Here is a 27056-nt window from a genome sequence, read left to right as displayed (position 1 = left end):
ATATATTTAAAAATGTATTTTAAAAATGTATTTTAAAAATAAGAAAAAAATATATAATTAAGATTTAAAAATACATATATGTTTTAATGTGTGATTAACATTATTTTTCTATCAAACATTTAAAAAGATATTCAATTTTTCTAAGCTATGCATCACATGTATACTTCACCCACATTTTAAATTATAATATATATATAAAGATCTTTTTTGTATTTAAAAAAAAATTACAATTTTCCAAAAAAAAAATCCAAAATGCATTGCACAGTAAAAATATTCACTGAGAAGTGAATAAATATAATCACAATTAAAAAATACATACATATGTTTTAATGTGTGATTAAATAAAAAGTCAGGCATCACACGTATTCTTCACCAAAAAATCCAAAATGCATTGCACAGTAAAAATATAATATATTAAAATAAAATAATATATTAAAAAAATGTTTTTTGCAAAAATTGAAAAAAAAGGAAAAAATGTAAAATATATAATTAAAATAAAAAAATACATATGTTTTAATGTGTGATTAAATAAAAAGTCAGGCATCACATGTATTCTTCACCAAAAAATCCAAAATGCATTGCACAGTAAAAATATAATATATTAAAATAAAATAACATTTAAAAAAAAAAAAAAAATTAAATATTTTTTTAAAAAACAAGGAAAATTTTTTTAATATATAATTAAAATGTAAAAATACATAAATATGTTTTAATGTGTGATTAAATAAAAAGTCAGGAATCACATGTATTCTTCACCAAAAAATCCAAAATGTACAGTAAAAATATAATATATTAAAATAAAATAATATATTTTAAAAAAACTTTTTGCAAAAATGGAAAAAAGGAAAAAATGTAAAATATATAATTAAAATTTAAAAATACATACATATGTTTTAATGTTACATGAATGTTGCGTTCTCGCCATTTCTGTTGCAATTTTTTTTTCCAAAGTTAATAACTTTACATTTACAACCTTACAAAGAATTTACATTAAATTCAATAAGTTACTTGGTTTTTTTTTCCCCTGACATTTACTAGTAATTACAGACAGAATTGTTTCCAGCAGCAGTTTTTCTCAGTGTAGGAGACGCAATAGAGATATTAAAGAGCTGATTAGTGATTTCTAGTTGGTGTGGGTCTGAAGCTCTGTGGAGTCGGGCGAGCGACTCCGAAACACCAGCCAGAGGCAAAAGAGAGTCGGTGGCAAAGGCTCACGAGAATGACGGAGATCCTGCAAATTTAAAGGTGCTGCGAGCAGAACGGCGGCCCTCGGGGGACGATTTTAAGGCTTATTAATATCTCATGGCTCTGTCCCACTGACTTCTGCCCTCCTCATTATAATACGACGGCAGCCAGCCAATCAGAGCGTGCGGCTGATGCCGGGGGTCAGGAGGGCGGGTCTGGTGAATATTAATATTTCTAAATGCATAATTCTGCGGTGCCCAGAGGTCAGCGACGGGGGGGACGGACCCTGCGGCAGATCGTCTAACCCACTTCAGAAACCAGCACCAACACACAGCCAAAGAAAATGACTGGAGCTGTGTGTGTTTTCATGACGTTCTGGGTCAAAACATAGTGAGCTCACTACATAGACAGCTTTTTAAGGGAGCACAGGCCTGACATAAAGACTGTAGCATCATTTAAGTGTCCTTCTAAAGTACTTTCTTTCAGTCAGGCATCATGTGTGTCCTTTAACAGTAAATTCCAGAATGCACTGCACAAAGCTCAGGAAAATATTAGGAGAAATCAAATATATTTATGTATATTTTTTTTAAATATTTGACTAAAAAAAGTTTAAAATATATAATTTATATAATACAATATAATAATAAATAAATAATAAAATAAAAAAGGATAAAAAAAAACAATATATAATAAAAATATATAATAAAAAATATATAATAAATATAAATATAAATATAAAATATATAATATATATATATATATATATATATATATATATATATATATATTAGTGGTGGGCATAGATTAATTTTTTTAATCTAGATTAATCTAGATTAAATCTTGAAATTAATCTAGATTAATCTAGATTAAAATGGCTAATTTGAATTCTTCTGAAAGCATTCAGAATATGTGTGCTACCCAAATAATGACTAAAAGTAAGTCTTTGAGAACGGGTTTCTCAAGCCAGGTGGCACATTAGACCAGGCGCTCATCTCCTGTTTCCAAAATGCATTACAAACTGCTTGACAATTGCATTTAAAACACAATTAACTATACAAACTTGTGTAACCAAGTACTTCTGCGCAAAAGGCTGTACGACGTGCGCGTTCCAGTAAAATACACAGGCGCGCGGGTATGGATAGCCTATCTGCGTGCATCTTACAAAAAACTGCGTTGCTTTTAGAAGCGTCAATTCAGTTGTTGCATATAGTATAATGTCTTTATTTCGGGATTATCAAAGTAAATTATAACTCAAACTTGAGATTTTACTGGGGCACAGCAGATTTTCACTGGGGCACGTGCCCCAGTAAAAAGGGTCTAGCAACGCACCTGCCCTGAAGCGGCTTCATAACTGCATCCATGTCTGCGCGTCTCATTTGATGTGGTAATTTCACAGAAGTTGAAGACTCGTTCTCGCCCCCTACATTGCAATTCAACTAGATATCCGTCATCCGCGCTAAAATATCAAAGTGAAAGTCATCATATCTTGCGTAGTTTAGACCCAGCTCCCAACCCAACTTTGAGAATAGATTAACGGCGATATTTTTTTTATCGCGCGATATGAGTCTCACGTTAACGCAGCACGTTAACGCCGATAACGGCCCACCACATATATATATATATATATATATATATATATATATAAATGTAAAGGAAGGCATCACATATATCCATAAAGTTATAAACATATTTAGAAATGTATTTGAAAAATATTTAATAAAAATACATTTTACATATATACGAAAATAAAAAACATGCAATATATATATATATATATATATATATATATATATATATATATATATATATAAATAATACAAAAATTTATTTCTCAATGTTAACAATATTGAAAAAAATATATTTTTTTTTAACTGTTAAAAAACTGTTTCAATATATATGTAATCCAAAAAATATAATAAATATATTTAAAAAAAAGTTAAAATATTGAAAAAATTATTAAATATATTTTTTTATTTAAACAATGTTCAAAAATATTAAAAAATAATAAAGTAAAGGCAGGCATCACATGCATCCTCTATCAAAAATCTAAGAGTGCATTTAAATAAAATATCTATATTTAAAATTAAATATCTCTATATATTTAAAAATATATTTAACAAATATATTATATATATATATATATATATATATATATATATATATATATATATATTTAAAATATAAAAATATATATATATAATCTTATTTAAATATTCACTCACAAGTCAAAAATATATACTTAAAAATATATTTATTTAAAAAAAAGTATATATATAAAATATATATAATACAAAATAAATGTAAAGGAAAGCATCACATAAATCCTTCACCAGAAATCTCAGAATGCACTGCATAAAAATATATATAAATATTTTAAAGAATATTTTGAAAAATAAATTTTTTTCTTCACAATTCTGAGTTTATATCTTGCATTCAAATGATACAAAAGTCCACATTGTGAGATATAAACGCAGAAATAAAATAAACTGAAAATAAAGTTTACTGAAATCAAGCATAAAAACTTAAAACATATTATTATTTCAGCCAGTTCTCAAAGCAACACCTCTTATTTTTGTTTAGTGTAATTTGAAGTACTAAAATCACTAAAACAAATTAATAAAAATTACAATCATATTTAAAAAATAAAATAATACTAATAAAAATTACAGAACCATATAACAAAATGACTAAAACTTTACTTAAAATTAATCTTAAAAAAAAGAAAATGTAAAAATAAATTTTAATTCAAAAGAGTGACAAAACCTAGTATTATAATAGTATATCAATGATAATAAGGCTGGACTAGAGACTTCCGGCTCATCATGAACATGATCATGTGTTTGTCAGTGCAAACACACACTCATCTCTCTGCATCTGGTTCAGCTTTAGCAGGAATGCTAACTTAAGTGCTATAGGCTGGTTTAGATTTACCACAAACAAGCTCCATCTGGCCGCCGTAACCCCGTCTCAACCCCGCGGCGCTGACAGCCCTCATGCAGCGGCCCGGACCGGCAGCGCGACACGCCGGACTGACATCCGCTCTGGAACCGGAAGAAAGACGAGAAGATGCGGGACGCAGATAAATCACACTAGAGGTGCAAAATACGTCCTTTAGACCTGCATCAACATGAATATGAACATGCTCTGATTACACCATCAGCCAAAAGACAAGGGAAAAATCCTGCTCTCAGAACGTTCTTTCAGTAACATTCATTCAACATTATCAAAACATTACCTATACATCATTCATGAAACGTTTTTCTGAAATATCCCAAGTAGCAAGTTTCAAAATATTTCTGTATGCTTTAACTTAAACCACTAACACTTAAAAAAAAAGAAAAAATTAAGTAAAAAATAAAATAAAATAAACATTAACTGAAAATAAAACATAAAACATTGTTTTTTTTATTTACTTATTTATCATAACTTCTTTTAGTTGGCTAATTCAACATTTCTTTATATTTATTTAGTGTAACTTGATGCATTTAAATAACTAAAACTGAAATTAAAATTTGCAAAAACTATATAGACATCTTAAAAACGAATAAAATGCACAAAACTAAATGAAAACAGAAAATATACGAAAGAAAAAAATGTAAAATATTTTTAAATAAATAAACAATAATAATAAAACACACACACAACAAAATTAAAACAGAATTTAAAGTTTTGAAAAAAAAAAATTTAAATATTTTTTAACAATGTTATAAAAATTAAATTAAAAAGTCAGACATAAAGAATATCCCAAGTAGCAAGTTTCAAAATATTTCTGTATGCTTTAACTTAAACCACTAACACTTAAAAAAAAGAAAAAATTAAGTAAAAATTTTAACAAAATAAACATTAACTGAAAATAAAACATAAAACATTGTTTTTTTTTATTTACTTATTTATCATAACTTCTTTTAGTTGGCTAATTCAATATTTCTTTATATTTCTTAATATTTATTTAGTTTAACTTACTAAATACTAAATACTAAAACTGAAATTAAAATTTGCAAAAACTATATAGACCTCTTAAAAACTAATAAAATGCACAAAACTAAATGAAAACAGAAAATATACGAAAGAAAAAAATGTAAAATATTTTTAAATAAATAAACAATAATAATAAAACACACACACAACAAAATTAAAACAGAATTTAAAGTTTTGAAAAAAAAAAATTTAAATATTTTTTAACAATGTTATAAAAATTAAATTAAAAAGTCAGACATAAAGAATATCCCAAGTAGCAAGTTTCAAAATATTTCTGTATGCTTTAACTTAAACCACTAACACTTAAAAAAAAGAAAAAATTAAGTAAAAAATTTAACAAAATAAACATTAACTGAAAATAAAACATAAAACATTGTTTTTTTTATTTACTTATTTATCATAACTTCTTTTAGTTGGCTAATTCAATATTTCTTTATATTTCTTAATATTTATTTAGTTTAACTTACTAAATACTAAATAGTAAAACTGAAATTAAAATTTGCAAAAACAATATAGACATCTTAAAAACTAATAAAATGCACAAAACTAAATGAAAACAGAAAATATACGAAAGAAAAAATATTTAAATATTTTCAAATAAATAAATAATAATAATAATAAAACACACACAACAAAATTAAAACAGAATATCTTTTTTTAAAGTTTTGAAATATTGGAAAAAATATATATATTTTTATATTACATTTTAACAATGTTAAAAAATTAAATTAAAAAGTGAGGTACCACATGTTTCCTACACCAAAAACCTAAGAATGCAAAAAAATATTCACGCACAAATTACTAAATATTTAATTTAAAAAATTAAAAAATAAATATTTTTTTAAAGTGCCAAATATTTGAATCAATATTTAAAAAATAGAAAAATAATAATAAAAATAAATGTATGTGCTTTTCTTGCAATCAAATTATATAAAACATCTGAATTGTGAGATATAAACTCAAAAAAACACCCAGAAATATGAGACAAAATGTCACAATTACCTTTTTTTTTTTTCCATGGTGGAAAAAAAAATACTAGACAAATCAGGTGCTATTACAGTTAACTAAAACTAAAACTACAACCATAAAACTTAAAATAATAAAAAATCAAATCTCAATTATACAAAGAGTGCAAAAATATTTAATGAATATTTTAAAATGAAGCAAATAAAAATAAATATATATGCTTTTCAATTCAAATGATATAAAACATCTGAATTATGAATTATTTTTCATTTTATTTTTCAGTTTAAAAATTTGCAAAAACTATACATTTACAAAAAATAAAAAGGCACACAACAAAATGAAAACAGAAAAATAAGACACAATGCAATTAAAAAAATGGATTAAAACATTGACATTTTAAAAATATATTTTTATATAAAAGTTTAAAATAAATGTAATGGCAGGAACCACATATATCCTACAGCAAAAATCCAAGAATGCAAAAAATACTTACAAATTAATAAATATATTTAAAATAAATAAATAAATATTAATTATATTAATAATAAAAATAAATGCATTTTCTTTTCCTTGCAATCAAAAGATATAAAAAGAATTGTGAGATATAAATTCAGAACTGCATGAAAAATAGCCCGAATTATGAGACAAAATGTCACTTTTATTTTTTTTTTTCATTTGCAAAAACTATAGACATTTTAGAAAACCTAGTAAAAAATGCACACAACAAAATGAAAACAGAAAAAAAAAGAAATAAATAATTAGTAAAAAACGTAAAAAAAATTACTCAGACAAATTAATAAAAATATTTAAAAATATAAATATTTAAAAAATTATATTTTTTAAAAAGTGCAAATATATTTTTATGTATATTTTAAAATGAAGCAAATAAAAATAAATATATTTGCTTTTCCTGCAATAAAATGATATAAAATATCTGAACTGTGAGATTTAAACTCAGAGTTGCACAAAATGTGGAAAACATGGTGAAAAAAAAAATACTAGACATCTCAGGGCTTTCACAATTAATTAAAACAAAAAATAGAACAATAAAACTTAAAATAATAAAAATAAATTAATAAAAGAAAATAGACAAAAAAAGACAAAAAATAATGAACTTGGGTAATTTCTTATGGATATATTTGTTAAATCCAATTGTATTTTAACCAGGACAAGAAAGGAAAAAGCATTAAGTTCTCCTCATCTGTAAGTGGGACAGTTTTTGTGTCCCTAAAACTATATTTCTTATTCTCGCAGTGATTTTCGGCGCGGCCCGCGAGACGATTCCTGGACTCCAGGTCTGTCAGTGTCATGAAATAATTACACATAAATATTCATGCCATGTTTCTATGCAAAATAGCATCTGTTTTTGAAATAACATACCATCTGTTTTGGGGACTTTTAGGGACAATTGTGATAAAGAGCTCTTGTGATACGCATTATCCATTTTGATCTGAAGAGACGGATGTTTTGCTTGTGCCTTTGGATGGCGAGCCGTGTTTCGCTAATAGATCATCTAAATCGCGCCATGAAATCCTCATCAAACAACTGGAGATATTCACTGTATTTTCTTCATTTATGCTTTGTTTTTACCATTTCAACATGGCCAAATAAAACTAACTCTGTGGTTTAAATGCATAGAAATGCATTCTTTTTGGTATATGTGTTTATTGTAAATGAAAAATAAATAAATAAATGAAATATATAACAATAATTATAAAAAATACATAAAAATAAAATTAAAAATTAAAATATTATAAAATAAAATAAAAATATTTAGCATTATAGCATTATCTTTTAAAATTATACATTTTAAAATATATATTGTATTTTTATTATCGTTATTGCTCATGCATTAACTATTTTTATTTTTAGTTAATTATTATTAATAAATAATTCATTATATAAATATTATTAAATAAATAATATGAATTCATTATAATTCATTATTTATTGAGAAGTATCTTATTTTAAAGTATTTTAGTAGCATTCGTGTAAATTCAGTATTAATATAATATAAAAAAGTATTAAAAAGACATCAATAAATATTGAAAAATATAGTATAAGTATAAAAAATAAAGTATTATTGCATTATCTATTAAATGTAGATATTTTTAAATATATATTGTAAATTGTAATTATTATTATTATGTTAATACTGTTATTACTGTTCATACATTAACTATTTTTAATTTTAGTTTACAATTCTTATTAATAAATAATTATATAAATATTAAATAAATAATAAATATGAATTTATTATTATTCATGAAGTATCTTATTTAAGTATTATTAGTAGTTTCATATTAATTCAGAATATAATATTAAAAAGTATAATATAAATGCATCAATAATTATAAAAAACAAAATTAAAAACTAAAATTATATATTTTTAAATATATGTAATTGTAATTAATAATATGTTACTATATAATTCATAAATCTGAATTTATTATTATTCATTTAATCATAACTCATTAATTAATATTTATTATTTATAAGTATCTTATTTTAAAGTATTATAAGTAGTATTCATATAAAAATATTACAAAAATAAAATTATATATATAATATATATAGTATTATTGCATTATCTATTAACATTAATTTAATCTATTACATTTTTAAATCTGTATTGTTCATTGTAATTATGTTATTATTGTTGCCATTGATCATGCATCAACTTTTTTTATTTTTAGTTAATTATTTTATTGATAATTATATAAATATTATTAACTAAATAATAAATATGAATTCATTATTATTCATTATTTATTACGAACGATCTTTTATTTCTAAAGTATTATTAGCAGTATTAATAAATTCAGTATAAATATAATATTAAAAAGTATTAATATAAATGCATCAATATTTAAAAATAATACATGAAAATTAAATAAAAAAATATTATCAAATAAAAAAATATATAGTATTATTGCATTGTCTATTAAAAATGTATATAATTTAAAATATATATTGTTCATCGTAATTGTTAAATTTAATAAAAAAGCATCAATTAATATAAAAAATAATATTTAAAAATAAATCATGCATTAACTATTTTTATTTTTAGTTAATAATTAATTCTATAAATATTACTAAATAAATCATTAATATGAATTCATTATTATTCATTATTTATTAAGAAGTATCTTATTTTAAAGTATTATTAGTAGTATTAATATAACATTGTTAATCATTGTTAGCTCGTGCTAGCTAATGCATTCACTATTTTTGTTTAGTTAATTCTTAATTATTTTTGATTAGTTGTATTGATTCTTCCATTTCTTCAGTTTAGATGGACAAACTCTCGTCTATCATCCATCCGTCTCTTCATCTATGACAGAGAGAAATGAGAGCATGTCCTCCAGTTAAATTTAGAGCGGATTTTCACTTCACGAAACGCAGGCAGCTTTTAGCACCCGAGGTGTTGAACACACACATTATAGGTGGGAAAACATTCCCAGCATCCCCTTGGCATGCAGGTCAGCGTCAACGCAAAGAAAAAGACACGAGGAGGTCAGAGATCAAGTCCAGACCTTGAGTTGGATGCCTTGAGCGACGCTGATGAGCCCAAAGACGCTCCAATGAACCGCACAGGATGCACACTGCATACTTCTTTCAAATACTATGTAATATAAAAATAATAAATATTAAAAAATATATTTAAAAATAAAATAAAATAATGTGTAATGCACACTGCATATCACTGTTAAACACTATGTAATATAAAAATAATAATAAATATTAAAAAAATATACAAATAAAAAAATCTGTACTGCATGCTACTGTTAGACACTAAGGATTATAAAAACAATACATATTTGTAAAAATTTAAGAAAAATGTATACTGCATACTTCTGTTAAACACTACATGATACAAAAATAATAATACATATTAAAAAAATAAAAAATATATATATAAAAAAATGTGCACTGCATATTACCGTTAAACACTATGCAATATGAAAATAATAATAAATATTTAAAATATATAAAAATATAAAAATATGTACTGCATACTACTGTTAAACACTATGTAATAATAAATATTGTAAAAAATACATAAAAATATAAAAAGTGTATTTGCATACTACTGTTAAACGCGATTTAATATAAAAACAATAATAAATATTTTAAAAATAAGAATAATGCATACTGCATACTTCTGTTATACACTATGTAATATAAAAATAATAAAAAAATATTAAAAATAGTGTACTGCATACTGTTAAACACTATGTAATATAAAAATAATCTTTTTTAAAAAATATATATAAAAACATAATGCATACTCCATACTACTGTTAAACACTATGTAATATAAAAATAATAATAAATTTTAAAAAAATATACAAATATAAGAATGTTTACTGCACATTTCTGTTATACACTGATATAAAAATAATACATATTTAAAAAATATATTAAAAAATATAATAATAATGCATACTACTGTTAAACACTATGTAATATAAAAATAATAATACATTTTTTAAAATATATTAAAATATAACAATGCATACTCCATACTACTGTTAAAACACTATGTAATATAAAAATAATAATACATTTTTAAAAATATATTAAAATATAATAACAATGCATACTCCATACTACTGTTAAACACTATGTAATATAAAGATAATATTTTTAAAAATATAAAAATAATGTGTACTGCATACTTCTGTTCAACACCATGTAATATAAAAATAATAGTAAATATTTAAAAAATATGAAAATATAGAAATTGTGTACTGCATACTTCTGTTAAACACTATATACTATAAAAATAATAATAAATATTTAAAAAATATAAAAATATAAGAATAATGTGTACTGCATACCTTTGTTAAACACTTTGTAATATAAAAATAATAATAAATATTTTTAAAAATATAAAAATAATGTGTACTGCATACTTCTTTTAATCACTACGTAATATACAAATAATAATAATAAATATTTTAAAAATATATAAAAAATATACTGTTAAACACTATATAATATAAAAAATAAAATATACCACAAAATACACAAAAATATATCATTGATAATATTTATATTTATTGCAACAACGGTCATTTTTAAATATTCAAATTATAAAAAAATCTGTATAAAATGTATATAATTATGTATATAATGTGTATAAAAGCATTTATATTACTTGTTCTTGTTATGTACAATGAAAAAATAGGTGCACAAATTTCACAAATAATTATAAATCGCAAGTAACACATTGAATTATAATATTTATATATTGTGTATTCTTTTAAAATAAGACAATTTGAAATAAGAAATAAAAGAATTTGGAACTGAAAGAGCTTGACCAAAACGAGTTAAACTAAAGGGAAAAAAAACACCCATCCCAGGACAAACCATCTTACTCTGACAAGACAAACAGCCGGAGGCCTCCAGAGCCCAAACTCACCCCACCAAACCCAAAACACAGCGGCCACCGCGCTTTCATCTCAATGCCACACGGGTCAGCAACGTAACGGCGGTTTGAACATAAATAATGCAGCTTACATCTTCACAAAGACTGGCGGTGTGAGCGTCTTCTGTTGTGGTAACAGAGAGAAAGGCTTCAGGTTCAGAACTCTTCCCTCATGTAAGAGTTCAAACACTAAAGACCCTGAACAAACATGCATGCTGTCTCTTTCATACAATGAACATGTTTGACCGCATGAAATACTTCACTTTCTACTATGATCTATCCATCAAGACAAACAATTAAACCATTTAGACTAAAACCAACATGTATGGAATATATATTGTAAAGGTTTTAGATGTTTTTTATTTATTTATTTATTCCATGCACTAATCAGTTTCTATGATTTTCTATTTTACTTCCATAACATGTATTATTTTACATGAGTGAACAGAAAATATAAACATATACAATTAATTGTTTATTTTATTGCATTTTATCTATTTGCATCTGTAGATTTCAATTACAATACATATCTTTAAAAGTTTTTAACTCCACTTCAGCAGCAATTACATACACCAATCTATATTCTGAAGATTTTTACTGTGGGGTTTGTTCATATATCATTCACATGGCTTTATTATTGCATTTTATCTACTTACATCTATAGATTTAAATTACAGTCCATATCTTTAAAGGGTGTTTTCTCAGAATGAGTTGTTTTTCCAATTCAGCAGCACTTACAAACACCAAACTTAGCAGTTTTACTCTTGTCTATATTCTTTAGGTTTTTACTGAAGGGTTTGTTCATATAGCATTCACGATTATTTATATAACGTTTTATTCCTAAAAACATGTCAAAAAACGCCTATCTTTAAAGGTTGTGAGTTTTTTATCCACTTCAGCAGCCCTTACAAATACCAAAATTTACGATTTTATTCCTGTCTATATTCTGAAGGTTTTTACTGAAGGGTTTGTTCATATATCATTCACACTGATTTATATAACATTTTATTCCTAAAAACACGGTAAAAATGTGTATCTTTAAAGGTTGTGAGTTTTTTTTTCTCCACTTCAGCAGAATTAACAAACACCAAAAAAAAAATGTTTTCTTATATATAATCTGAAAGTTTTTAATAAAAGGTTTGTTCATATATCATTCAGACTGCACTTTAATTATTTCCATCTGTAGATTTCAATTACAATGCATTAACTTTTAAAGGCTGTTTTAAAGGTAGTTTTCAAAATTAGTTTTTTGTCCACTTTAGTAACACTTACAAAAACCAAACTTAGCAGTTTTACTCTTGTCTATATTCTTTAGGTTTTTACTGAAGGGTTTGTTCATATAGCATTCACGATTATTTATATAACATTTTATTCCTAAAAACATGTTAAAAAACGCATATCTTTAAAGGTTGTGAGTTTTTTCTCCACTTCAGCAGCCCTTACAAACACCAAAATTTACGATTTTATTCCTGTCTATATTCTGAAGGTTTTTACTGAAGGGTTTGTTCATATATCATTCACACTGACTGATTTATATAACATTTTATTCCTAAAAACACGGTAAAAATGTGTATCTTTAAAGGTTGTGAGTTTTTTTTTCTCCACTTCAGCAGAATTAACAAACACCAAAAAAAAATGTTTTTCTTATATATAATCTGAAAGTTTTTAATAAAAGGTTTGTTCATATATCATTCAGACTGCACTTTAATTATTTCCATCTGTAGATTTCAATTACAATGCATTAACTTTTAAAGGCTGTTTTAAAGGTAGTTTTCAAAATTAGTTTTTTGTCCACTTTAGTAACACTTACAAAAACCAAACTTAGCAGTTTTACTCTTGTCTATATTCTTTAGGTTTTTACTGAAGGGTTTGTTCATATAGCATTCACGATTATTTATATAACATTTTATTCCTAAAAACATGTTAAAAAACGCATATCTTTAAAGGTTGTGAGTTTTTTCTCCACTTCAGCAGCCCTTACAAACACCAAAATTTACGATTTTATTCCTGTCTATATTCTGAAGGTTTTTACTGAAGGGTTTGTTCATATATCATTCACACTGACTGATTTATATAACATTTTATTCCTAAAAACACGGTAAAAATGTGTATCTTTAAAGGTTGTGAGTTTTTTTTTCTCCACTTCAGCAGAATTAACAAACACCAAAAAAAAATGTTTTTCTTATATATAATCTGAAAGTTTTTAATAAAAGGTTTGTTCATATATCATTCAGACTGCACTTTAATTATTTCCATCTGTAGATTTCAATTACAATGCATTAACTTTTAAAGGCTGTTTTAAAGGTAGTTTTCAAAATTAGTTTTTTCTCCACTTTAGTAACACTTACAAAAGCCAAACTTAGCAGTTTTACTCTTGTCTATATTCTTTAGGTTTTTACTGTGGGGTTTGTTCATATATCATTCACATGGCTTTATTATTGCATTTTATCTACTTACATCTATAGATTTAAATTACAGTCCATATCTTTAAAGGGTGTTTCCTCAGAATGAGTTATTTTTCCAATTCAGCAGCACTTACAAACACCAAACTTAGCAGTTTTACTCTTGTCTATATTCTTTAGGTTTTTACTGAAGGGTTTGTTCATATAGCATTCACGATTATTTATATAACGTTTTATTCCTAAAAACATGTCAAAAAACGCCTATCTTTAAAGGTTGTGAGTTTTTTATCCACTTCAGCAGCCCTTACAAACACCAAAATTTACGATTTTATTCCTGTCTATATTCTGAAGGTTTTTACTGAAGGGTTTGTTCATATATCATTCACACTGATTTATATAACATTTTATTCCTAAAAACACGGTAAAAATGTGTATCTTTAAAGGTTGTGAGTTTTTTTTCTCCACTTCAGCAGAATTAACAAACACCCAAAAAAAATTTTTTTCTTATATATAATCTGAAAGTTTTTAATAAAAGGTTTGTTCATATATCATTCAGACTGCACTTTAATTATTTGCATCTGTAGATTTCAATTACAATGCATTAACTTTTAAAGGCTGTTTTAAAGGTAGTTTTCAAAATTAGCTTTTTCTCCACTTTAGTAACACTTACAAAAGCCAAACTTAGCAGTTTTATTCTTGTCTATATTCTTTAGGTTTTTACTGAAGGGTTTGTTCATATAGCATTCACGATTATTTATATAACATTTTATTCCTAAAAACATGTTAAAAAACGCATATCTTTAAAGGTTGTGAGTTTTTTCTCCACTTCAGCAGCCCTTACAAACACCAAAATTTAAGATTTTATTCCTGTCTACATTCTTTAGGTTTTTACTGAAGGGTTTGTTCATATAGCATTCACGATTATTTATATAACGTTTTATTCCTAAAAACATGTTAAAAAACGCGTATCTTTAAAGGTTGTGAGTTTTTTCTCCACTTCAGCAGCCCTTACAAACACCAAAATGTAAGATTTTATTCCTTTCTATATTCTGAAGGTTTGTACTGAAGGGTTTGTTCATATATCATTCACACTGATTTATATAACATTTTATTCCTACAAACACGGTAAAAATGTGTATCTTTAAAGGCTGTGAGGTTTTTTTCTCCACTTTAGCAGAATTTACAAACACCAAAATGTACAGTTTTTTTCTTATATATAATCTGAAAGTTTTTAATAAAAGGTTTGTTCATATATCATTCAGACTGCACTTTAATTATTTGCATCTGTAGATTTCAATTACAATGCATTAACTTTTAAAGGCTGTTTTAAAGGTAGTTTTCAAAATTAGCTTTTTCTCCACTTTAGTAACACTTACAAAAGCCAAACTTAGCAGTTTTACTCTTGTCTATATTCTTTAGGTTTTTACTGAAGGGTTTGTTCATATAGCATTCACGATTATTTATATAATGTTTTATTCCTAAAAACATGTTAAAAAACGCGTATCTTTAAAGGTTGTGAGTTTTTTCTCCACTTCAGCAGCCCTTACAAACACCAAAATGTAAGATTTTATTCCTTTCTATATTCTGAAGGTTTGTACTGAAGGGTTTGTGCATATATCATTTACACTGATTTATATAACATTTTATTCCTACAAACACGGTAAAAATGTGTATCTTTAAAGGTTGTGAGGTTTTTTTGTCCACTTTAGCAGAATTTACAAACACCAAAATTTACAGTTTTTTTCTTATATATAATCTGAAAGTTTTTAATAAAAGGTTTGTTCATATATCATTCAGACTGCACTTTAATTATTTCCATCTGTAGAATTCAATTACAATGCATTAACTTTTAAAGGCTGTTTTAAAGGTAGTTTTCAAAACTAGTTTTTTCTCCACTTTAGTAACACTTACAAAAACCAAACTTAGCAGTTTTACTCTTGTCTATATTCTTTAGGTTTTTACTGAAGGGTTTGTTCATATAGCATTCACGATTATTTCTATAACGTTTTATTCCTAAAAACATGTTAAAAAACGCGTATCTTTAAAGGTTGTGAGTTTTTTCTCCACTTCAGCAGCCCTTACAAACACCAAAATGTAAGATTTTATTCCTTTCTATATTCTGAATGTTTGTACTGAAGGGTTTGTTCATATATCATTCACACTGATTTATATAACATTTTATTCCTACAAACACGGTAAAAATGTGTATCTTTAAAGGTTGTGAGGTTTTTTTTCTCCACTTCAGCAGCACTTACGAACACCAAAATTTACAGTTTTATTCCTATCTATATTCTGAAGATTTTTACCGTGGGGTTTGTTTATATATCATTCGCATGATTTTATTATTGCACTTTATCTGCTTACATCTATGTATTTCAATTATAACACATAACTATAAGAGGCATTTTCTCAAAAAAAGTTTTTTCTCCACTTACAGCAGCACTTACAAACACCAAAATTTAGAATTTTATTCCTATCTCTATCTAATAAAAGGTTTGTTCAAATATCATTCAGACTGCACTTTAATTTTTTGCGTCTGTAGATTTCAATTACAATGCATTAACTTTAAAGGCTGTTTTAAAGGTAGTTTTCAAAATTAGTTTTTTCTCCACTTTAGTAACGCTTACAAAAAACAAACTTAGCAGTTTTACTCTGGTCTATATTCTTTAGGTTTTTACTGTGGGGTTTGTTCATATAGCATTCACACTGATTTATATAACTTTTTTTTTCCTGAAAACGAAAATGCATATCTTTAAAGGTTGTACGTTTTTTCTCCACTTCAACAGCATTTACAAACACCAAACTTAACAGTTTTATTCCTATCTATATTTTGAAGGTTTTTGCTGAGGGGTTTGTTCATATATCATTCACACTGATTTATATAACATTTTATTCCTAAAAACATGGTGAAAATATGTATATTTACAGGTTGTGATTTTTTTCTCCACTTCAGCAGCACTTACGAACACCAGAATTTACAGTTTTATTCCTATCTATATTCTAAAAGTTTTTACTGAAGGGTTTGTTGATTTTTTTGTTGATTTTATTTATTTATTTACTTTTTTTTCTTCAGAATTTCACCAACACAAGCTGCATGTTTAACATTTGCTGAAACAAATCCATCTTTAATATTAACATTAATATGTTTTACTTCATACCACTGTTTCTGGCTAAAATACAAGTCCATAAACTTTAATAATGCTTCCTGCAGTGAAAAAGTCATCTGGTCTGAATCAGGAAGAAAATTTGCACAGATCAAGCACCGTTTACAAGCCAAAACAGTACAAAACATCTCTAAACAAATATGAGGCTGGATTTTGATGTGAGAAAAGACAGAAGATGGATTTTTTCACTGGATGACTGTGATCGGAGATTCAGATTTTACTTAAAAATATATTTTTGTATTGTGATGTTTCTATCAGCTGTTTGGACTCTCATTCTGACGGCACCCATTCACTGTAGAGGATCCATAAGAGGCTCCAAATGCTACATTTCTCCAAATGTGATGAAGAAACAAACTTATCTAAATTTAAGATGTCCTCAGGGTGAGAACATTGTCAGCAATTTTTTATTTTTGGTTGAACTATCAAGGTCCACTGAAATAAAGGAAGAAAGTTATTTTCCAAAGCTTTAAACAGATATTCACCGTCATCCCACAGCATTGAAATACATCCAGCCTGCAGTCAACCAGCAGATGCTGTGTTTTAGACTCCATTAACTAACTAGCTGGATGTATGGCGGTAACACACTGGTGATCCGGCTCTGATTATTGCCACGGCAATGACCTTATATCGAGCCCAGCGGACGCCATCTAATCTGGGCCCGTGAAAAATAGAGCCGGACTCGTGCAGACGGCATCAGGCCTGATTTATGCAAACCAGCTTCCCCGGCCTGTCACGGGCTAATCATCAGCAAGGATGATAGATGATGTTTATTTTACCATGATGGAACGCAACCCCCTGGCTGATGATAATTACAATAAAATGGACAGATCAAGCCGGCCGAGTTATTAAATTATCAAACTATAATTTGCATTAATGTCTGCATTTTGGGGGCTTCCTGACAGGCGACTGCACGAAGATGCGGAAGAAACCGTTCCACCTTCACAGCTGCTGCCCTTGACCTCTAACACCTTCCTCTTCCTCATTTCCCTCCTCATAGGATCCCACACAGATAACCGAAGCAGCTCTATCTGCGAAATCCAGTTGCACATAAGCAAATGTCTCGAAATTCATCTTGCACGCTGTGCCAGAATCGATACGTCATATCGAGGGCTCATGCAAAAAGAGCGGAAACACAAATATAAACAAGAGAAAGGCAATGACAGGAGCAGTGCTCACTCCTCAGACTGAGATGAAAGAGACACGCACTGAGAAAACACAGAACGCACAGAGGATTTTAGGATCGACAGGCCTGCAGTTTTGCTGTAATGCACAAACAAACCTGTTCAGAATCATTAAATGACCTCACAGTCGACATGAAATCAACATCACTGTATTTACATTCTTAAGTCATGTTCCCGATCTCATCAGTGCATTTTATATAGTCATATAGAGACACTTTTACCATCAAATCAATTCATTTATAAATAACATCAAGAGCTGCTTCTTTTCTCACTTGGGAATTGCAGGAAATAAAGTCAGAATTCTGAAATACATACTTGGAATTGCGGGAAATAAATTCCGAATTCTGAGATACAAACTCACAATTGCAGAAAATAAAGTCAGAATTGCGAGATAAACTCACAATTGCAGGAAATAAAGTCAGAATTGTGAGATATAAACTTGCAATTACGGGAAATAAATTCAGAATTGCTGGAAATAAAGTCAGAATTCCAAGACACAAACTCGCAATTGCAGGAAATAAAATCAGAATTCCGAAATACAAACTCGGAATTGCGGGAAATAAAGTCAGTATAGTGAGATATAAACTAGGAATTGCGGAAAATAAAGTCAGAATTTCAAGATATAAACTCAGAATTGTGGGAAATAAAGTCAGTATAGCGAGATATAATTCGCAGTTGCGGAAAATAAATTCAGAATTCCGAGAAAAAAAACTTGCAATTGTGGGAAATAAATTCAGAATTCCAAGATACAAACTTGCAAGTGCAGGAAATAAAGTCAGAATTCCAAGATACAAACTTGCAAGTGCAGGAAATAAAGTCAGAATTCCAAGATACAAACTTGCAAGTGCAGGAAATAAAGTCAGAATTCCAAGATACAAACTTGCAAGTGCAGGAAATAAAGTCAGAATTCCAAGACACAAACTTGCAATTGCAGGAAATAAAGTCAGAATTCCAAGATACAAACTTGCAATTGCAGAAAATAAAGTCAGAATTCCAAGATACAAACTTGCAAGTGCAGGAAATACAGTCAGAATTCCGAGATACAAACTTGCAAGTGCAGGAAATAAAGTCAGAATTCCGAGATACAAACTTGCAAGTGCAGGAAATAAAGTCAGAATTCCAAGATACAATCTTGCAAGTGCAGGAAATAAAGTCAGAATTCCAAGATACAAACTTGCAATTGCAGGAAATAAAGTCAGAATTCCAAGATACAATCTTGCAAGTGCAGGAAATAAAGTCAGAATTCCAAGATACAAACTTGCAATTGCAGAAAATAAAGTCAGAATTCCGAGATACAAACTTGCAAGTGCAGGAAATAAAGTCAGAATTCCAAGATACAATCTTGCAAGTGCAGGAAATAAAGTCAGAATTCCAAGATACAAACTTGCAATTGCAGGAAATAAAGTCAGAATTCCAAGATACAAACTTGCAATTGCAGGAAATAAAGTCAGAATTGCGAAAAGTTCAGCTCTGAGGAGGAAAAAAAAACAAGACTGATATGTTCACACAATTGTGAGTTTAAATCTCAAAATTCGGAATTTATAACTTGCAATTGCAAGTTTATATCACACAATTAGAACTTCATTTCTCAGAATCGCGAGTTTATATCTCACAATTCTGACTTTCTAACTCACAGTTGTGTGTTTATATCATGCAATTCCGACTTTATTTCTCAGAATTTTGAGTTTATATCTCGCACTTCTGACAATTTAATGTGCAATGGTTTCTATCATGCAATTGCGACTTTATTTCTCAAAATTTTAGGTTAAAATTGTGCAATTCTGAGAATTGTCAGAAGTTGCAATAACCTTTTGTATTTTTTATTCAGCGGCGGAAATTAGCTTCCATAAAACACAGCTATTGTCTCCATGCAGTTAATTAATAAACCATCGGTATCTGCCTTTTTCATGCTATTTCTGATATGCCAATGACTTAAAAAAAAAATCAAAAAGCGGACGATACATCGGTACATCCCTAATATTTGTACTAAAAGACCTTAAAAGTGTATACTAGTAGTGTACAGTATGTAGAATGGACAGTATGTGCAGAAAGCGCTGTTGCAGATAATTCAACACGATCACATCAACCGGGTGTGAAGTTCAGACGCAGTTCGACACGGATTCTGCGTTTCGGAGTCTCACGAGCGCCTCGTTTTCTTCTGTCCGCGAGCAGAACTGAGTTTACTATGCAGCCAAGGACTCACGCTGAAACATTTGCCTCAGTTGTCCTTTTTTAACGAAGTGTTTGAAGGGTCTCGCTGGGGAAGGAGAAGCCCTGGTGAGCGCCAGCTGGACAAGAACGAGGAACGAGAGGAGGAAAAAAAACAGGGAAGGGAAAAGAGAGAAGAGGCTAATGGGGCTGCTCCTCTTTAAAGTGTGATCTACCAGAGGAATTGATGCATGTGAGAGCTCTGCTTTTGCACTTCTGATCGTCTGTTTGACTAGAAGACCAGAGAAACGTACAAACACTTTATCTAGAGAGGAATCGGCCAGGTTTATGGTGTGTTAAAGAGGATGAAATGTGGAAGTTGTTTACAACACACATTGTTTTAAAGCAGCTTTATGGAAAAATATGATGTTAATATTAATCTTGTAATGACACATCTCAAATATATTCCCTGACAAATGAAATATATATATATAAAAATATATACAATAAATAAATATAATAAAAAATAAATATATGTTTTAATGTGTGATTAATGTGTAAAGTCAAGATAAATGTATTTGTATTGCACTTTTTTTACAACACATTGTTTCAAAGCAGCTTTACAGAAAAATATGATGTTAATATTTATAATATCTTAATATTTTCATGTTGTATTTAGCAGTCACGAAGCTCACTAAACATGAATACAAATATATTTAAAAATATATATTTTATAAATACATTTAAAAAATATATATTTTTATAAAAATATTTTTTAAATGTTCAAATTATTTTAAAAAATATAAATATAAAAAATACATTTTTTTAATGCGTGATTTATTTTGTATAGTGCTTAAATATTATTAAATTGGTAACCTGGGTTATTATAGTTAATTAAATCTAAAACGGATACTAAAATAAAAAAATATATGTTAACTGGAAAAAAAAGTTAACAGAAACATGATAAAATATTTAATAAAATACTTATTTCAGCTAGTTATCAATACAACATTTCTTATTTTTTATGTAGTTTAACTTGATGTAAAATAATAATTTAACAAAAAATAATTACATATATAAAAACAAAATACTAATAAACTATAAAACTATATGAACTATAATAGTATATCAATGTAATATTTCTAATATTTATATCTTAATATCTTCATGTTGTATTTAGCAGTTACAAAGCTTACTAAAAAAATAATAAATATATTTCAAAAATACATTTAAATATATTTTTTTAATGTAAACAATATTTTAAAAATACAAATATATAAATAAAAACCAAAAATAAATATATTTGTTTTTAATGTGTGTATTTATTTAATTTAAATATTTGTATAGTGCTTAAATAAAAAAATAATAACAAAATATGAATATAGTTGATTTAATTTCTGATTATTGTAGTCAAATGTATATGACTTTATATAAAGAGCTGTACAATAATATATTGATTATTAGTTTATTAATGAAAATAATTCTTATACTTATCAAATATACTTACACTTTTATCAAATAAAATAGTAACTGTTCATTTAATTTGTAACTTGGGTTATTATAGAAAACTAAATCTAAATCTCAAACTAAAATAAAAAAAAAAAACATTTAAAAACATTTTTAATGTTAACTGAAAAAAATTATTGAAATAAAATAAATTTTATCAAATAAAAAACACTTGTTTCAGCTAGTTAACAAGGCAACATTAGAATAGAAATAAAAATAAATAAATACTATATATATATATATATATATATATATATATATATATATATATATATATATATAATACATATTTTATTAATGTTTGATTGATTTTGTATAGTGCTTTAATATAAAATAAAACAATACTAAATATTTTTATTTATATTTACATTTTATTTAAATGTTAAATTATTGTATATATATACAGAATTGTATTTATTCAATTAAATAAATAAAAACAAAAAAATAAATATCTTTAATTTCATTTCTAATTATTTTAGTCAAATGTACAAATATATAAATAATACATAAAAAAATAGAATAGAAATAACAATAAATAAATACTACATATATAAATAAAAAAAGCCAAAAACACACAACACAAAAATGAAAATGTAGAAATAGAAACTGATTTAAAATATTACTAAAAACTATAATGGTATCTCAATGAAACTAAAATAACACTGTTATTTAAGGAAAATTAAATACATTAATTTTATGATTAAAAACCTGACAGAAACATACTAATATTATTTTTAGATTGCAAATTCTCTAGAAATATCAGTAGTGATAAACTAAACAGTCTAACATACACTCATATATTAAAGTCATTGAATTTCCTCAAAGCTGATATGAAATGTGTTTTGCGTCCGCACCGAAGGAGTTAATGCATGCTAATCTGAACATTGTTTATTTCTGTCTTTTCATACAAACCACAGATCATTTACTGTGAGACATGAAAGGGAGCACCAGCAGCCCCCCGGTGATACCTTCCAGGCTCTGACCATTAAACCTTGTTTATGGATCACAAAACAAACAATAACAAACAAAAGAAATCGCGCGTAATTAGCAGAGGTGGCAATTTCAAACAGATGTGAGATCTGGCCGCGGCCCAGTCGCCGCTAAACACTGAGAGCGACTGACGGAGAACGCTCCAAAACCCGCTCTCGGCCAATCGGGGCGGAGCGCGTGTCCCCAGCGGCCCCGGGGGTCAAAGGTCACCAGAGCTAAAGCAGATCAGAGGGGCCGAGGGCCTGGAGCTCGGACACCGTCATAAATCCAGCGGCACAGAGGAAGCAATCCTTTACCAACAATCACACGCGTCTCAAACCATCGCTCAAAGCATTGAGCAGATCATTTTTACTTTAGTTAATGTTAAAGCTTAAATATTTCAAAATATATTTTAAAAATATTTGTAAAAAAAATAAATAATTCTAACCTGGATATAGAACTAAACTTGAAATAAAAAAGGCTTGTTTTTAATGTAAATTGAAGAAAATATTTACTGACAAATGAATAATATATTTTTAAAATATTTAAAAAAAAAAAAAAAAAAAAAAAAAAATTATATATATATATATATATATATATATATATATATATATGTGTGTGTGTGTGTGTGTGTGTGTGTGTGTGTGTGTGTGTGTGTGTGTGTGTGTGTGTGTGTGTGTGTGTGTGTGTGTGTGTAAAAATGTAAAATAAATATATTTGTTTTTATTTATAATGTAGTGTATGTATTTGTAGTGCCGAAATAAACTCAATAATATATATAATATATATATATATATATATATATATATATATATATATATATATATATACACATTGAGATACCATTATAGTTTTTAGTAATATTTTAAATCAGTTTCTATTTCTACATTTTAATTTTTGTGCTGTGTGTTTTTGGCTTTTTTTATTTATATATGTAGTATTTATTTATTGTTATATATATATACAGTATATATATATATATATATATATATATATATATATATATATATATATATATATATATAGGGGTGATTATTGGTTTATTAATGAAATATTTATTATTTTTTGGTGGCTGTGTTCAAATAAAACAGTTATTGTTCATTTGATTTCTAACCTTGGTTTGGAACTAAACTTGTAATAAAAAAAATACTTTTTTAATGTAAATTGAAGAAAATATTTACTGAAAAATAAATAAATATAAAAAAAATTTAATATATATATAAAAATTTAAATGTAAAATAAATAGATTTGTTTTTATTGTGTGAATAATGTTGTGTATGTAATAAAACATTTCCAAATTTACAATATTTTACATTCAGGCTAATGCAAATGTGGATTGTAATAATGTAATGTTTAAATGTAAATGTATTTTATATTATTTATATTTATATAAATATTTTTAATATGTAATATTATATGTTTTTTGTATATTTTATTATATTTCATTCATATATAGCATTATTTTGCATTTAAATCAACTAAAGTGATAAAAATTAGCAATTTATAATGTTTAATTGTATCACAAATCAGTCAAATGAACTTGAGATATAAATTCAGCATTTAAAGATAATAAAAAGTGTTTTTGTCCCTAAGTCTGTAATATAAATATAATATTTGGTTCACAAAATATATTTCAAAGTGTATTTCAAGGCGCAATAAAACACATTTTCCAGTCTTAAAATATTAAACATTTAGGCTAATGCAAATGTGGATATACAAAACAATGGCAAAAACCTGGATTTTACCTGTTTGGGTCATTTTTTGGTAATATTTTATTAGATTTAATAGATATATAGCATTATTTTGCATTTTGCAAACCAATTAAAGTTAAGTTTAAATGAATAAAATGCTGCAATTTAAATACTTTATAGTGTTTAATTATATCATAAATTAGTCAAATGAACTTGGGCTATAAATGCAGCATTTAAAGAAAATAAAAAATGTGTTTTTGTCCCTAGTGAGTCCATAATATGCTGCAGTGTCCCAGTTTACTACAGTAAACCTACTTACAGTGGGACAATATTAGTGCATGAAGGAAATAATGCAAGAATGCAACAAGTCTGAGTCATAAATACATGAGAGCATGTGAATTATCAGCATAACACGCCCCCTAGTGGAGAACCAACCCAAATGTGCTGTTTAATTCATTAAAACATAAATGCTTAGGTGCTAATTTATTTATATATCATTTAATAACTGATGACTTTTGCAAAACTCACCCATTTGTGCAGTCTTTTCCTCTGCATGTGGCCATCGAAGTCCCTTTGCAAAAGAGCATCTGTTAAATGCATGAATGTAAATGTTAAATAAAATTGCTCTTGGATGTGAATTGGTACAAATGCATCATGTATAAATTGTTCTATCAGTAACTGACATTTAATATCAGTTTAAAATGCATTTTCATAACCTGGCGGTGTCTGTAAATAAACGGACGTATAAACGCAGGCCTCAGGTGTAATTCAGCAGCTATTTAAATAATCCAGACACGCAGTAAACAGAACCATAAAGGTGTCCGCATGTGTGAGAAAGAGATGCTTTATTTAGTGAGTTCACTGTAAAACCAAGGTCAGCAAGCAGCTTACAGATAAAACCACAGTATTGTTTTAAAAAGGACATGAGAGAAAAGAGGAAAAAATGCAAATCAACTCTTTTACTGAAAATTCCCACATCTGAAATTCATCCAGATGTCTTTTCCAGTGGCAAACTACAAAACAAAACTTTCAGGGAGTCCTTTTATAAAATTGATTTCATTTTAGATGTTTTAACATAAAACACACACACACAAAATTAAAATGTTACGTATTTCTCAGTGAAAATGTGTTTTTAATTCATTTTAATTTTTATTTATTTGTTTTATTGTTATTTTAAGTCTTTTAGAATAAAATGCACCAAATAATCTTTCACAATAAGTCCTGAAACATTAACTAATCTAATTGACTTTGGCTACATTTCATTTAATACTTTCTTTGCATTCAATGCATATACTTTGATGGTGATGGGAATATACTTGGGAATATGCACTCATATGGGAATATGAGTGCAAAGCAAGCACGAGTTTAATGCACTTTATTATAAAAGTATATACTATAAAGTGTGTATTAAAAATTTACCACATCATAAATGATCCTGACACAACAAATCGTCTTGTTTTTTACTGTTTCTGCTTATATCTTTGCTAAATTCACATTGACTATCATTCTATATAGACTAAAACAATCAAATACAACGATAATTTCTCAAATGTTTATTCAAATATATACTGATAAATGTAACATTCACTTCAATGGTATGAGATGACTGGATGCTTTCAGCTGATTTCCTATTGAACTGTCAGCAACTGAACTGCAGCGCAAACTAGTTCAAATATAGTGAATTAAGCTACAAACTCCATCATAATGCAGTATGTTAGCATTAACTAGTTAGCGGTAAACCGGTTACCTCACCTGAATATGTTCGTAGATTTGTGTTGTCATCTTTGGAATGGAAATATGGATGTTTTGCTTCTAAACACCATAATTTGTTCCCTTATTTCAGTCAGTGTCATGAAACTAGCGAGGTACGCCAGTAGTAGTACTGATAGTATTTTGTAAACATGGCGGAAGACGCGAAAACCGGAACAGAATCAAACCGAATCAACTGAGTGAATCATTTACGCTGGAGCCGCTCCGATTGATTCAAATTCGTGACTTCGATCATTCAGTTCAAATGATTCACTTGCAAAAGTCAGATCAAAAGAGATTAGTTTTCGAATTTCGACATAGCTTGTTATTATTTTGAAAAGCATCTATAGTATGGGTGAAACAGAGCATTTCGAAAATCCGAATCAGTTAAACCAAATGATTCTGATTTGAAGCTCTCAAATCGAATCGCGCATCGCGAATCATTTGGACTGCACTTCAAAGAACTTATCGCGAATTTTTTTATTTGGATTGGAACTTAGGAGCGGATTCGCAATTCATTTTGCGAATTGAATTATTTGCAATCCACTCTCCTGATCCAAGTCCCGATCTGAAATTATGGTTGGCGAATCATCATTCAGATGGGGACAACGGGGTGCGGATCGCAAATCATTTGATTCAGAGCCAGACTTCAGAGAAGGTTCACTAATCATTTTATTTAAGTC

General features: G+C 27.1%; 1 protein-coding gene across 1 annotated transcript in view; it reads left to right on the top strand.

Moving 5' to 3' along the window:
* The first annotated feature begins 18002 nt into the window (after positions 1 to 18002).
* Positions 18003 to 27056, top strand: part of LOC141294301 (CLIP-associating protein 1-like) — a 57806-nt gene continuing 48752 nt past the window's right edge. The window contains exon 1 of the mRNA XM_073826373.1: positions 18003 to 18282. Within this exon, the coding sequence (XP_073682474.1) occupies positions 18003 to 18282 (280 nt within the window). The remainder of the gene's footprint in view (positions 18283 to 27056) is intronic.

The sequence above is a fragment of the Garra rufa genome, chromosome 20, assembly GCF_049309525.1.
Source record: "Garra rufa chromosome 20, GarRuf1.0, whole genome shotgun sequence".
NCBI classification, from domain to species: Eukaryota; Metazoa; Chordata; class Actinopteri; order Cypriniformes; family Cyprinidae; genus Garra; species Garra rufa.
Note: the sequence above shows the minus strand (reverse complement) of the source record. Positions and strands in the feature narration are given on the sequence as shown.